At 41.5% G+C, this 13,542-nt stretch overlaps 1 protein-coding gene across 1 annotated transcript; it reads right to left on the bottom strand.

The window, feature by feature from the left end:
* Positions 1-1,123: 1,123 nt before the first annotated feature.
* Positions 1,124-9,850, bottom strand: syt4 (synaptotagmin IV). Its single transcript, XM_051429327.1, has 5 exons — positions 9,559-9,850; positions 6,843-7,462; positions 6,422-6,745; positions 2,900-3,020; positions 1,124-2,407 (listed from the first exon to the last, which is right to left on the bottom strand). The coding sequence occupies exons 1-5, from the start codon at positions 9,590-9,592 to the stop codon at positions 2,088-2,090; spliced, it is 1,419 nt and encodes a 472-aa protein (XP_051285287.1). The 5' UTR covers positions 9,593-9,850; the 3' UTR covers positions 1,124-2,087.
* Between the last annotated feature and the right edge of the window lie 3,692 nt (positions 9,851-13,542).

Genomic DNA, 13,542 nt, shown 5'->3' on the forward strand with positions numbered 1-13,542 from the left:
CAGTAAAGCTGTAAATGTGTAAAACCAAAACAAGGAGATAAAGGATGCTAAAATGCTCAGCAGAGCTAAGGGTTACTACTGCATCTGTAAGTAACACTTCTCACATTAAATAGTGCAACATATTCATTCATAAAAAAGAATTAGTGCAGCTTTAAGTAAGTAAACAATATGGCTTTTTCATTCATTCATAAACACAGCATTGGTTATCTTGCTATATGACTGGGCTGTTTAACACAACCAGTTCTAGTTCTGCCTTCAGAGATGAGAGATGTTCACGGCTAATTATAAAGTCCCAGATCAATGACGAATAAGTCTTTACATTAGAGTATCAGCATTTATCTGATAGCTGGCTGAGTCGTAATTGGTTAATCAGAGGAGGTGAGGAAGAGGTGGATGGTAGTGATGCTGCACGTGGCACACAGGCCTATTTTATCGCTTCAAAGATGACAGCAGAGGTTTAAAATAGAAACCAGCCTCAGCGAGCGACCTTACAGGTCAGAACCACAGAGGAAGAGCAGAGTGACAGAACATCCTGCTTCTCCAGAGACTTCAGCACAAAACACATGATGTAACTCAGTGTAAGATTAGACTGTGGAGGAAAGAGGGAGGACAGAGGCAGGATACAGAGAGAGATTATAAAACATACCTTTCTTGGTTTTATCTTGTCAAAGAAAGACAAAAGGAAGGAGAGGGAAGCTGAGCCAGCTGTCCTCCCTCACCAAACCACTTAGCTGATATTAAATTCAGACATGATGACTTCATTCAGGAGCACTTAGCCACTCAGCAGTTATTACATCATCAAACTTGGAAAGGGGCCCAATGATGTCATCCCCAGGGTGCTGTAGGTGAGGACACACACAGACAGACACGTTTATACGCAGACTGCGCAGTAGTATTATAATTTTAAAAGAGGCTTTTACCTTGGAGAGAATGAACGTGGAATGGAGATATTAGAATTCATGATATATGTTCAAACAAAACCAAGCTTAACCTCAGCTTACCCCATTAACCCTAAAGGAGCTAAAATGCCTCTAGTGGTAATAATGCACTTCTAAATACACACACATGCACACACACATACAATTAACTCCACATACTCATGAAATAAAGACTACAAACTCAATTTCTTTCTCAGAACTTGCCATATTTTATAGTAAGGTACATACATTTACACTTCAGCTGTCTTTGTGCTCACAGTAAGGGGGACAAAACACCTACAGTAAACAGTATGGTGCGCACATCTCTTCAGAGCTGACACACATACAGGCACCCATACACACACGCACAGTCGTATCAGCAAAAGCACTCTCATATCGAAACGCACGCACACACTCACATACACAGTTAACTGTCCCCAATGCACTCAGTCTGTTCCAGTCTTTTCTCAAACCACCTAATTTAGGCTTTCTTGTACTTAAGTAATGATATATGAAATACCACTTATACTTACAAAACATGTTCAACAAATCAACTATAAGAGTACAAAACAAAAACATAAATAAAAACAATCTACATCCTTATGAAGAAAACATTGTCGTTATAAAATAAACTTTAATAATCCACATTTTTTACAGCATTGTCAGATGTGGTTCATTCTGGTTTTCATATGATGGACTAGGTTACTATTTATAGGAGGAAGAGCTGAAGAAAGAGAAGGAGAAGAAGGAGCAGAGGAAGAAAAGAAGAAGAGTAATAGCGACATTTAAGACATTCTGCACTGCACACGGTTACAGTGACAATTGGTTGTTGCCATGGAGATGATGTTGCATGTTACCAGGTGATTTTCGGTGACAGTCTTTGGGATCATTTAAAGCTATGGGGTTCCCTTTGTCATGCCCCGCCCTCCCCGCTGAACCCCAATAACTTCAAAGATAAGTGAGTGAATGATTGACTGAATGATGACATCACTTCAAATGACCCTCCCCACAACATCAAAGTCCCCTCCCCCTTGTTTCCCACCCACCCTCACTGAAAGTCCAATGGGTACTGGCTAGCAGGGATGTTAAATCCTGCCCATCCTCCCTCCATCCCTCTGGTGGTCAGACCAGATCGGATATGGACGACAGAATCCACCAACACCCGGCGTTCTAATCCTCCGACATGGCGTGCCACTTGGCAATCTGGCGACGCGGGTGGTCGCAGATCTCCCTCCAGTGCTCGCCAGGGGTGCCTGCTGCTGACGTGCCCAGCACCAGACGCCCGAGGATGGTGTTGGGACAGCGTGAGTTGCCCGTGTCTGAGTCCATCAGAAGCAGCTCCACGCTGGTGTCCCTCAGGCCCTCGTTGGAGGGCAGATCAAAGACAAAGAGCTCGTTGAAGACCGGGTTGGGGGAGCATTTCTTCACGTGGGTCTTCTTCTTGCAAACCCGCTTCTTCCCGTGGTACATGTTCACCTTGACGTATGGATCTAGAGATGAAGAATGACAAGAGCAGATGAAAAAAGTAAGGACGGAGGCAAAATAAACCCTTGCTGAATATCCATCCCTGCCGCGGCTGCAGAGTGGCATATTATTCCTAAGCCAGATCAATACGGCAATCGATAGAGCGGAAATGATGGATGTTAGTGATGAGGACAAGAGAGGCTGGCTGTGTAAACACTTTAGTTGTGTGTGTGTGTGTGTGTGTGTGTGTGTGTGTGTGTGTGTGTGTGTGTGTGTGTGTGTGTGTGTGTGCGCTTGTCACTAAAGTGCTCTCTATCACATCCTGATCAGATTACTTTAGTGCGGTGGCGGTGTCATTATGGCAACTATCACAGCATCCAAAGTAGTCTGGGCTGTGTGGCAAGAGCAAAAGGATTTTTGGTCCCATCTGATTATGGTTATGTGAAGGAAGTTCATGCAAGCATGCATTTGTGTTTGCCTGTGTGCTTCTTGAGATGTTCAGCTAAAAGTGTATCTACCTGTAGGTCCATTGTTTTCAGTCTTGGGCAGGTGGCGAGCTTTGAGGACGACCACAGTCAAAGTGTTGGTGGTGGACTGGTAACACAGGGACAGCAGTAACTCACCTCGGCCTGAGGACTTCTGTGGAGAGACAGGAGAGGGGTTAATGTGTGAGAGGTGGTGTGGGGACAGAGTAAGGGTGAAAACAAAACAAAAAGGTGCAAAAAGAGATGGCAGGTGTGAAAGGAGACAGAGAAGAAGAGACGTGTTTCTCAGCTTCCAAACTAGGCGTGAACTCGCACTCAATCATATTTAAGGCAGCAGACCAAACAAGCCAAAACATGTTTTTTTCTCACCCCTAAAGTGAACCTTCCACTTATGCTGACTGACCATGATTGCCACAGAGGCTGTATGCAAAGAAGATCTCTGTCCTAACACATTGTAAATTGTTGATAGTTGATATTTTTTTAGTACTGTACTGCTGCTTATTATTAATGTTCTGATTTATTTAGCTGTGGAGATATAGGGTGGGGTAGGTGGGGTAGGTGGATTAGGGGGTGTTCATATTATAGGTAAATAACAAAAGAATGCATACGCCTTTAGTAGTACCTAATAAGGCGTGGCAATTGGAAAATGTATGTAGTAACAAATAACATATAACATATAATGAGCTATTATCAATGCTGTGTGGTGAATCCTGCACTGTAAATGGTGTCGAAGCTGACTTTCAAATGTCTGTCAACTAAAATATCATCACCTGCTTATGGGGTGTGTTCTCATATCTTAACTAGCACAAACGTGTCACTGAGAAGCTCCCCAATCTGCTCTGCATTAGTGCTTCCACTGTGATACTGTTCTGCAGTTTGTGGTACACATACACATCCATGTCTGGGTCCACACCCAAGAGAGTTGGCGCCTCGGATGCTGTGATCACACCTAACAGGATGTCATGCCTCAGCTCATGGTTGCCATGGCAATGAGAAGTAGCACGCAGACAACTTCTACCCCTGACCTGATGGTTAGATCTCGGAAAATACAGATGTGACTGTGCTGCTGATGTGTTTCTATATCATTCCTCTGGGGACATTGTACACACATTATAAATTAGGAAAGGCTAAGTGGCAAAATAATATTCTACTCTATTCTATTGTTTTTGTCATCTTCCGGGTTGAAAACAAGGCGATGGCTACGCCGCCTGCTTGCATGCTGTATTGATTCCAAGAACTGCTGTGTGCTTAAACATGCATACACACACTCAGTCACACACACGTACCCACACAAAGCAGTGAGACACAATCTATGCCACGCAGACAAAGAGAGCCACCACCCTGTTAGCAACGGGCTGCTCCTAATCAGAGGGAACAGTGTAGACAGCTCATATTAAAAGAATTCAGCCAACAATAATTGTCTCATTGCAAGTCACACACACAACCACATGGACATATTAAACAGTGGATGTAATTATGAATAAACTATTCTGTTTGATCCACTGTTCTTTTGCATTCTGTAAAGCCCTGTAAATCCATCAAAAAGGATTGTTTGCGCTTTCATTTTTACATAAAGGGAAACTAGTGCCTATATATTCTCACAAATAACCACAGAAAAGAGGCTGAGCCTTTTTCTCTCTTCACCTGCCAACGTCAAATTCAATGAAAGAGTCCAGACAAAGAATCCAGGCTGCAAAGCAATATCATAGATTCTAAAACTAATTTCCTATTGATTGCCCAAAAAAGTGTTCAGACACAGCCGACTCCGCCCTACTGCAGAGGTTTATGAGATTTGTCTCTCCTGGGATGCCAGTGAGAAATGGATTTGAAAAAAAAACATGGTTAGTGTGCAGAGAGAGCCAGCAGAACATAGTTTAAGAGGTAATATCCTCTTGATGATAAAAATACAAAAGGGGCTCTGCTGAGAGGGAACGATCCTTTTATATTTCTCAGAATCTGAGTCACATTACCCAGCACTTCTCTGGAGTACTATATCGTATCAGAGATCTTAAAAGATATTACAGATAGCTTACATTCCTCCTGGGAAGGTAGAAATGTGCACGAACATATCCACTCCCACCTGCTTGGCACAGAGCTACCATTTTAGCAGAGCTCTGCAGACTACAATATTAGCCCACAAATCTATAATTACATTGATATCATCTCACATTCCACCTGCAAATGGACAAGTGCTCATGTACAACCAAACCATCTAGTACCAGCTGCTGTATACTAGACCACAGAGCTATGATAAGGATAGAGATATCATCTTTCACTCCGTCCTTTAAATTTACTAATACACTGAATGTAATGTACTGAACCCAAGTCCAATACATTTTCAGGAAATGTATTTACTCGTGGGTATTTTCTGTCACAGTACAATAGAACAGTATATCAGTTCACATCTCAACAACTGGTACTGATACTACAGTATGTACTACATTCCTTTAAAAGAAAAAATACTGTACTGTATATGTGCACAGTTGTGGTTCTTACAGTTGCCAGGAACAGCCAGTCTGGAGCACAAGTCTATTGACCACCAGCCCACAGATCCATAAGGGTGTGGTGTGGATATCACTCCATCTATTCAGTACACTACTGGGAATGCAACAATATCCATATGATAGCCTTTCAAATCGTTTGCATATAAAAATCCTCAATAAATGAAACAAGATGAACCATAGTTCAGATGATTCAATGGCCTAAACCCTGTTTGCTAAGTAGCTGGTATTTTAAGAGGAAACATGTATCAGCTGTTCCAGAATAATCAGCTCGTCAGGAATTTGGATTATAAAGGATAATAAACTGCAGCAAAAACTGACACACATAAAAAAAAAGAAACACCAAAGCCTTTCACTTATCCAGACTCACAGCGTTTAAGAACGACACCAGACCTCAGTATCAGCTTTCAAATCCATAATGGTGCAACCGATCTTGTCTCTATGTCTCCACAGAGGGATACACTTCCTATCTGCTCTCTCCACTGGCTTTATTTAACATGAGCACCCTTTTACCGAACTAGAAATAAATGCTTGCTTCAATGCATTTGCAAAATATATTACATACATTCACATTTAGAACACTCATTCGAGATGCAGATTATGTGATTAAATTAACACTTGAGAGCAGCATGAAAAATTTCAGTGTGGTTCAAAGAAACATAATATGATGCACTTGCATTTAGGTGAGTTAGAAAAAGCTCCATGATTTAAATATCATTAGATTTTATATTGATTTATGTACTGATTAATATTGTAAGAGTGGAAGCACTTTGTTGCAGTGCTTTTAGGGATGATGCAGGCACTAGTGTTATAATGATGAGTCATTATTGGCATTTTTTTTTTTGATTTTGTGGTTAGTTTGAGTGTCATTGGAACTGTTTGTTACGTAAAATAAATATGTAACATATAGTATGTTATATAATATATATATATATATATATATAGTGTGTTGCATGCTGTCAAAAAAAACTGATAACTGATAACAACAACAACAAAAAATACAAAAAGTCATGAATTCGATGGGTTCAAACATCAGAATTGTTCCAGATCTTACCTTGACATTCCTCTTGATGATCTCTCGGCTCATCAGGACACGGCCCTCTGATAAGTCGATCCCGGACAAAGGTACAAGGGTCTCTCCGATCACCTCATCACGGGAGAATCTATCAAAGCTGAGCACCATGAAGTGAAGGGCCAACTCCGACACTCGGGTCAGCGGGATCCCGTAGAAGCTGAAGGTCTCATCAAAGGCGGGGTCCAGAGTCTTTCTGAGGACTCTGGTCTTTACCCGGTGCTTTTTCTCCGGCAGCAGGGTCAGCTTGATGTAAGGGTCAGAGGTCAGGGACTGCTCATCTGTTGGGGTCAGGCCATGGGCTTCCTAGATCAAAAAGTCAAACTTGTAAAACAATTCTACAAAAAAAACTGATTGTAAAGATAGACACACACCTAAACACCAGGCTAAATGCATACAGTACCTTGATATGGACAATGAATGCCTTCCTCTCTGCCTGGTAGTCCAGGGAGAAGTGGAGGGTCCCTAGCCCGCCCTCCCTCTCCTCTCCCTGGGGCTTGTCCACAGCCGGGGTGGGTGCCTGGCTTGAGAGGGTGCTGGAAGGTGAAGGGAGGTCACGGCGGTCCATCACCCCAGGCTGGGTAAAACCTGCATGGGGAGAGGGCAGCTCGAGGTCTGGGGAGCTCCGCACCTTCTGGTGGTGGTGATGAAATGGTTTGGTGGTGAAGTTGCCATTCAGATCCCGTTTCTCCAGATCCAGATGCAGATCCGGCCTGGAATCGTTTGGACTTGACGCCAGTTTACCAGTGGCGGTTGGGCTCATAAGTGATGTAGTGTGGCAGTTCCCGTTAACGTCAGTTTTACTGGTGTCATTAGTCGTCGTGGTGGCAGGTGCAGCGAACTTCTTCTTGCCGCTGAGGCTCTCTGGGTAGATGTCAACCCCTTTGAGCATGTGCACAAACTTGTAGGGAGGTGTCTTCTGGGATTTGGTGTTTTTACGCTGGCAACAGATCCATGCAAAGGCTGACACAGTGAAGACAAGGCCAAAGACACTCACCACAGCAACACCTACTGGCACTGCCACTATGGAGGAGGAAAGAGAGAGCAGAAGGAAGAAAACAACTTTCATTAAAAAGGTCTGACTACACATAAGACAGTTGTGCAGCTTGCACAACCTCAACAGATTTAATTGTTGCACTAAGGCAGTTGAATCCATTTTGTGCATCTGACTGACGTAGGCTGCAGTCTTGACTCAGAGAGAGATGAAAACAAGGCAATCTGTTCAACCCTGATGAAGTACCATCAGTAGCATGTTCATATTCCAAACATGGCTTCAGTAAATCAACAGGAAACAGCTGGTGTAAGTAATAAACTGCTGCGACATCACGTCATTATGCGACTGGCTCATTTCTTAATGGCAGGTTTATAAAAATGGCTGAACTCAGAAGCAGGACGTGGAAAAGCAACAAGCCGTCAGCAACAGCACCAATGGAGAAAAATGTACTCCAGTGTCAGTTGTTGTGTTACCAGGTATCATAACAATCACTATGATGACAATGTCAGTCGATGATATGCAGGCCTACGATATAAACATGTTAGGGAAGATTTTTTTGTCTGACGACCAGACTTTAAAAAGGAATTGGTCGATACAGAGGACAAACACCAGCTGATGTAACATAGCATAACAGATTCTTATAGATTATATTTCATTTGTTTAGAGCAAAGAATTGTATCCCTCACTACTGTAAAGGCAGGGTGGCTCACCCCGATATCCCATCTGCAACAATGGCATAATAACCCAGAAATGTGTTATAGGCCCTGTATTATTTTATTTATATTCCCCCTACTGCAAGGGAAGATTTGCCCAAAAATGCACTAACAGTAGTGGTACTTGAGAGTCCTAATTCCTTTTCAATGGCACTTTTTGTCACCTATAGTATCACTGAAATGTTACTATGGAGACATGTTACAGGGATATTTGCCACTGAATGCTTCAACTCTTTGTTTAGTGGTGTTGAACTGTGACTCAACAGCAATCATGCTGCCTTCTCATGCAGTCAGAGTTAATAGGTCTATTTCAATGGAGGAAACACAGACCATTTCCTGCAGTTCAAGTGGGCGGCCCGGTGGAAAAGCACTCAGGTTAACACCCATACAAAGACAGAGAGGGGGCGGAGGTAGTAATCACTCATGTACTTGTCTTTTAAATCTTTCTCATCTGGTCAAATCTACTAAATTTGGATGATCAGATAATCGGTACTGCAACATTTTTGATAATTTATTTAAAATTGTTATATAAGAGAATAAGTGTAATTATGAAACACAACAAACAATACATGTAAACAATATGTATTATTACAATTTGCTATATTTGACATATATTATTATTATTATTATTATGCCTATATATCAATTTCAAGTACTGTAAGCCAGTTTTGCTGTGATGGCTGTAGGCATAGCATCTATCTAAAATGACTAATCTGAAAGGACTGTCTCTGTCAGACTTCACAATGGGCTAGCAATGAGGTAGTAAGTAAGATCATTTCCATTTTACATCCCAGCACTTCTACATACTGTTTTCTCCCTTTTCTTTGCATGAATATTTCAGCCCAACGCCCTGGGTGAACTGGTTTTCAAGGCAACAACAACAGACAGATGGATGTGCCAACGGGAGGGCGGTGGGGGAGCTGCTGAACCGACAGGAATTTAAGAAAACAAACAGGTGCTTCCCAGGCTTCACCTGTGCTGTAGTAACACCCACTCAATTTCAAATTATAATATTAAATGAAGTTTGTTAATGTTAATATCGTAAAAAAAAAAAAAAAGGGGGGGAGCTATATATGTCACCTCCACCCTGCTGGTTAGTTTTGCTGGTAATTAGCTGTCGCCCTTAAGCTAGCTGCAAAATGGAGGCTGGAAGTCTCCCCAAACACGTTGTTTTATGGAGTATGAAAGGGTTAGGCGACACACTGAACACTGCTCACTTTCACTTTCTTCACAGGCCACTGTAACATACCTGCACTGCCATTGTTTTAAAATGAATTAACAAGTAACAAATGAACAACTGGCCACTAATAACGCCAGTACTTCTGAGAAGAGCCGCGTGAAGACAGCAGCGCCTTTCACACATTCACACCTGTCTCCTCCCGTCCTAATGAATGAGTGAGGGTCGGACTCACCGAGCTGAGCTCCGTCCTCCACCATTGGAGCCATGGTCGCTGTCCGAGGTGCTGAAACGGTCCGTCTGCTTTCACACCGAGCTCTCTTCTCTACGGCCAACTCGCTCCCCTGATGTCGAGGTTGGGGTATATCTCCGCGATATCTCGGCTTTGATTATGTTTAATAATACACGGGGCTTCGGTAGGGGCTTCAATAATTCAAAAGAGCCAGCCTTGTTTCTCTCTCAGAAAGAGAGATGGAGGGATGCTCTGTCCTCGCCCTGCTGCTGTTACTCTGTGATGCGTGAGTGTATCTCACAGGCGGCAACACCCCGTTTCTTCTCCCTCCCTCCCTCCCGCTCCCCCTGTCTCTCTCTCTCTACGTGTTTTCTCAGTCTCTCTCTCTTTCTCTCTTTCTGTTCACCAACTCCCCCCCCTCCCTCCCTACCGGTAAAGCTGAGCTCATCAGTGCTGACGCAGTGGTGACGGAGGCTGGCTGTGAAATCAGGACCCCCGGTGTAGCAGCACAACAGGGCTGCCAATTCCCCTGATTAATTGTTGGGGAATGAACAGTCTTAGTCTGTATCCATCTCCTTCTTTGGTTGTGTATACGTGTGTGTGCGTGTGTGTGTGCGTGTGTATACATCCTTTATCGATAAGACTGCTGAATGGATGTGTTATACTGTAGTCTTCATTCATTAAAGTAAGTGGAAATTTGGCTGATAGGTTTGTATGCAGTGATGCTTTCCTCTGATATAGATTGGTAGTAATTCTAATAACAGGTCGGTTTTACTATGACCAATTCCTTTAATAGTCCACAGTGTATTTAAGATATTGTACAGTGTATAGTCAACAGTAAGTAGTACAACCCTCTGTTGTATACATACTGTATGTACACATACACTCATCTACCAAGTTAGAGTGAAAGTATAGGTCAATTGACATCATGTGGATCACTGCATCCTAAATTGCACAGTTCAGTTTGACTAACATACTTAATCCTATATGTAATGTCACAGATCAGAACAGGTTATAGATAACTTTCAGTTTTCATTGCTTTTCATACATTGTTAACAGAGTGTAACATATGACAGTCTATGTGCAATCTAAAATAAAGGAAAAGCAAGAATTTGTTGTCACCTGGACAATTCAGTGGAAGACATGTTTTGTAGCTTTTAAGTTGTGCAATGGTCAACAAACTGAGAGCTTGGTGAATGTTTCTTGCATTCTCTACCTTGCCCAATGATACTGCACTGGGCCTTTTTATTGTGAAACTTGTGAAATGTGTAATATAAATGTAATGTGTCTAACTGTAATCAGTGAGTTCAACTCTGTGCAGGTAATATTCTGACCACAGTCAGTTGCACTGTTCCTGACAAATAAAAAAACCCATAACATACACAAGTCAATGTGTCCTGCATTCTTAACAGGTCTAACATTTGGAATGATCAAATACTGACCCCTGGTGTTCATAGTAAAGAATGCATCTCCCCAAAGTACAGTGAAGAGTAGTGAAAGCATGTCCACATACTTGATGCAGATTTGACACCCATATCAAATAAAAAAAAGTAGTAGAGTCACATATGAGCAAAATAATCAGATCTGGGCCAGCAGTGTGAACGTAGCCTTTGTGTCAAAACATGGTGGAGAACTGAGGGAGTTGACGGAATCCTCATCAGCTCTGTTGATACACTGGCTTTGGCCCAGCCCTTTATTACAGTGCAGATCGGCTGTGTGGGTCAGAAAGTTGCACGATCAGACTGAAATTAAACTTTACATTCCTAAAGATTTCAAAAATGTTGTGTGCTTGTGTGTGATCTGCAGTGTAATACAATAATACAGTGTGCGGCAGCCAGCTAAAGCGGTGATAATACTGTTAATATAACATACACCTTAACTGATTTTTACTTTTTGAGGTGGGGCATTTTTATGTGGCTGTGATAAGATATCTGTGAATCACACTCTGTATGGGATTGTTGTCTGCCTCAAGGAGTAAACATACAAACAAGTGCATGTATACATTTATGAAGCCAAGTGTGAGGAAGAGTTTTTCCTGTAAAGTGATGTGAAACTACTAATACTAGTTCTCTGAGATGAAAGGGAGGTAAAAACTGCGTTCACACACATAGCTATGCAGTGGGCGAGGTGACACCCGGAGTATATAAAGCATGTTGAGGTCTCACCCCAGCTCTCCTTCCGTTTACCACAACCGTTTCAAGGTGAGTCTCTTATAGGAATCTAATGACAGACTCAACTCACAGTGCAGTATAATTCAAAATAGAATTTTCATACAATTTTCTTTATAGGTAGACGGCCCCACTGTGGAGCTCATGAATGAAAGTTTGGATCACTTCAACCTACTGATTGCACTCGTGGAGAAAGCATCTCTCTTTCCGGAACTGGAGGAACAACTGGAAAAAAACAAGGACCAAATAGAGTTATTTTGCAGCAATTGAGGACAATAAACAGAAATTGAAAAAAAAAAAACTAAGAAATATTTCAAAATCCTTGAGGAGCACAGTTAATTGTAAAAAGCAAAAGGAAAACTGGAAAGTTTGAAGGTGAGTCAGTCAGTTTCTATGTTGCTCATAAAAATTTTACTTCTGAAAGACATCAAGACCATAATGGAGAAAAGCAAAGAGCTGTTTGAGGGTTTCGGTGCAGAAATGGAAAACACTGAAAAGTAATTGGGGGAAAAAAAGGAATATATTAATTTCCTTGAGGAGCAGCAGGGTGAATTGTAACTTCCGTGTCAATTAGTGCCTCTATCTCTGATATTGCATTTATTGTATCTGTTTAGTTTTCTCTTTCCTAGTGTGCAACTCCATCTCAATGTTTCTGCATTTGAAATCATAAATTCAATTTAATGGTTTGACATGAAATAGGATGTTACACAATGAGTTGACAGGGAATACATTTACAAATGTACTGCTGTGCATTACAATTGGGGAAGTGGAAACAATGATTATGCAAAATGAAACAAAATAAACACATTTTACTCCTGTTACTTCTAGTTCACTAAAACATAAATGTGGATAACTTAAGTGAATTATGTTTCTGTTTTCTTTGGCTTCAAAACAGAAATCAGAGCTTTTAATTAATGATAATGATTCAAATATTGTACATGAAATCCAGCATATGTGGATATCTAATAAATTCAGTACCTGGGAATTATTGTCTGTCTGTTGTCTGTTCTTTCTTTACAATCCTAAAAGATGAGGCCCAGAGTTCTGATATAAATATGTTCTCTGTAGACGTAATGCCAGGCTGGTAAGTTATCCTCTCTGTTGCTTATAACAAAGACCATTTTTACTCATGCTGCAGGAATTCAAGCATATTATTGAGAGAGAGCAGCTCTTTGAATTAGGATCAATGCTGGCGTGTTTGTAATAATCATTGTATAATGATGGTTTGTGGGATCAAACAGTGAAGAATTGTGTCCAGATGAGATTTAACTTCATGTCCAGTGATCCAGTTATAACCATAAGCATTATTTCTACTGTTTATGTATTTTTACAAACATGCATGTGTACTGTTTTGATTTCACAGGAAGTGAAAGTGAATGACTGACATGAAGAGATGTGCACGTGCATCACACACTGTGTTTGTTCACAGCACCTTATGAAATGGAAAAAAAATATTCTGAGAGTTCTTTCTCACATTTTGCTGCCATTTATTGTCCTGCTAGCTCTGTCTCTTCTGCAGGACAGAGGGCAGGGCTCAGCTCCACACACACACACACACACACACACACACACACACACACACACACACACACACACACACACACACACGCACACACACACACACACACACACACACACACACACACACATAGTATCATAGTATTGGGTCAGGATTTCACAGATTGTGTATAAGAAAGTGGATCTATCAGTGTATTAAACAACTGACTATTAATTGCTTCTCATGAAGTGAAAGGAAGTTTTACCTACACTAAGTGATGTTGGAGAATTACTAGAAAGTAAAAATACTGTTTCTGTGAAA

Source organism: Dicentrarchus labrax, unplaced genomic scaffold (assembly GCF_905237075.1).
Source record: "Dicentrarchus labrax unplaced genomic scaffold, dlabrax2021, whole genome shotgun sequence".
Classification (NCBI taxonomy): domain Eukaryota; kingdom Metazoa; phylum Chordata; class Actinopteri; family Moronidae; genus Dicentrarchus; species Dicentrarchus labrax.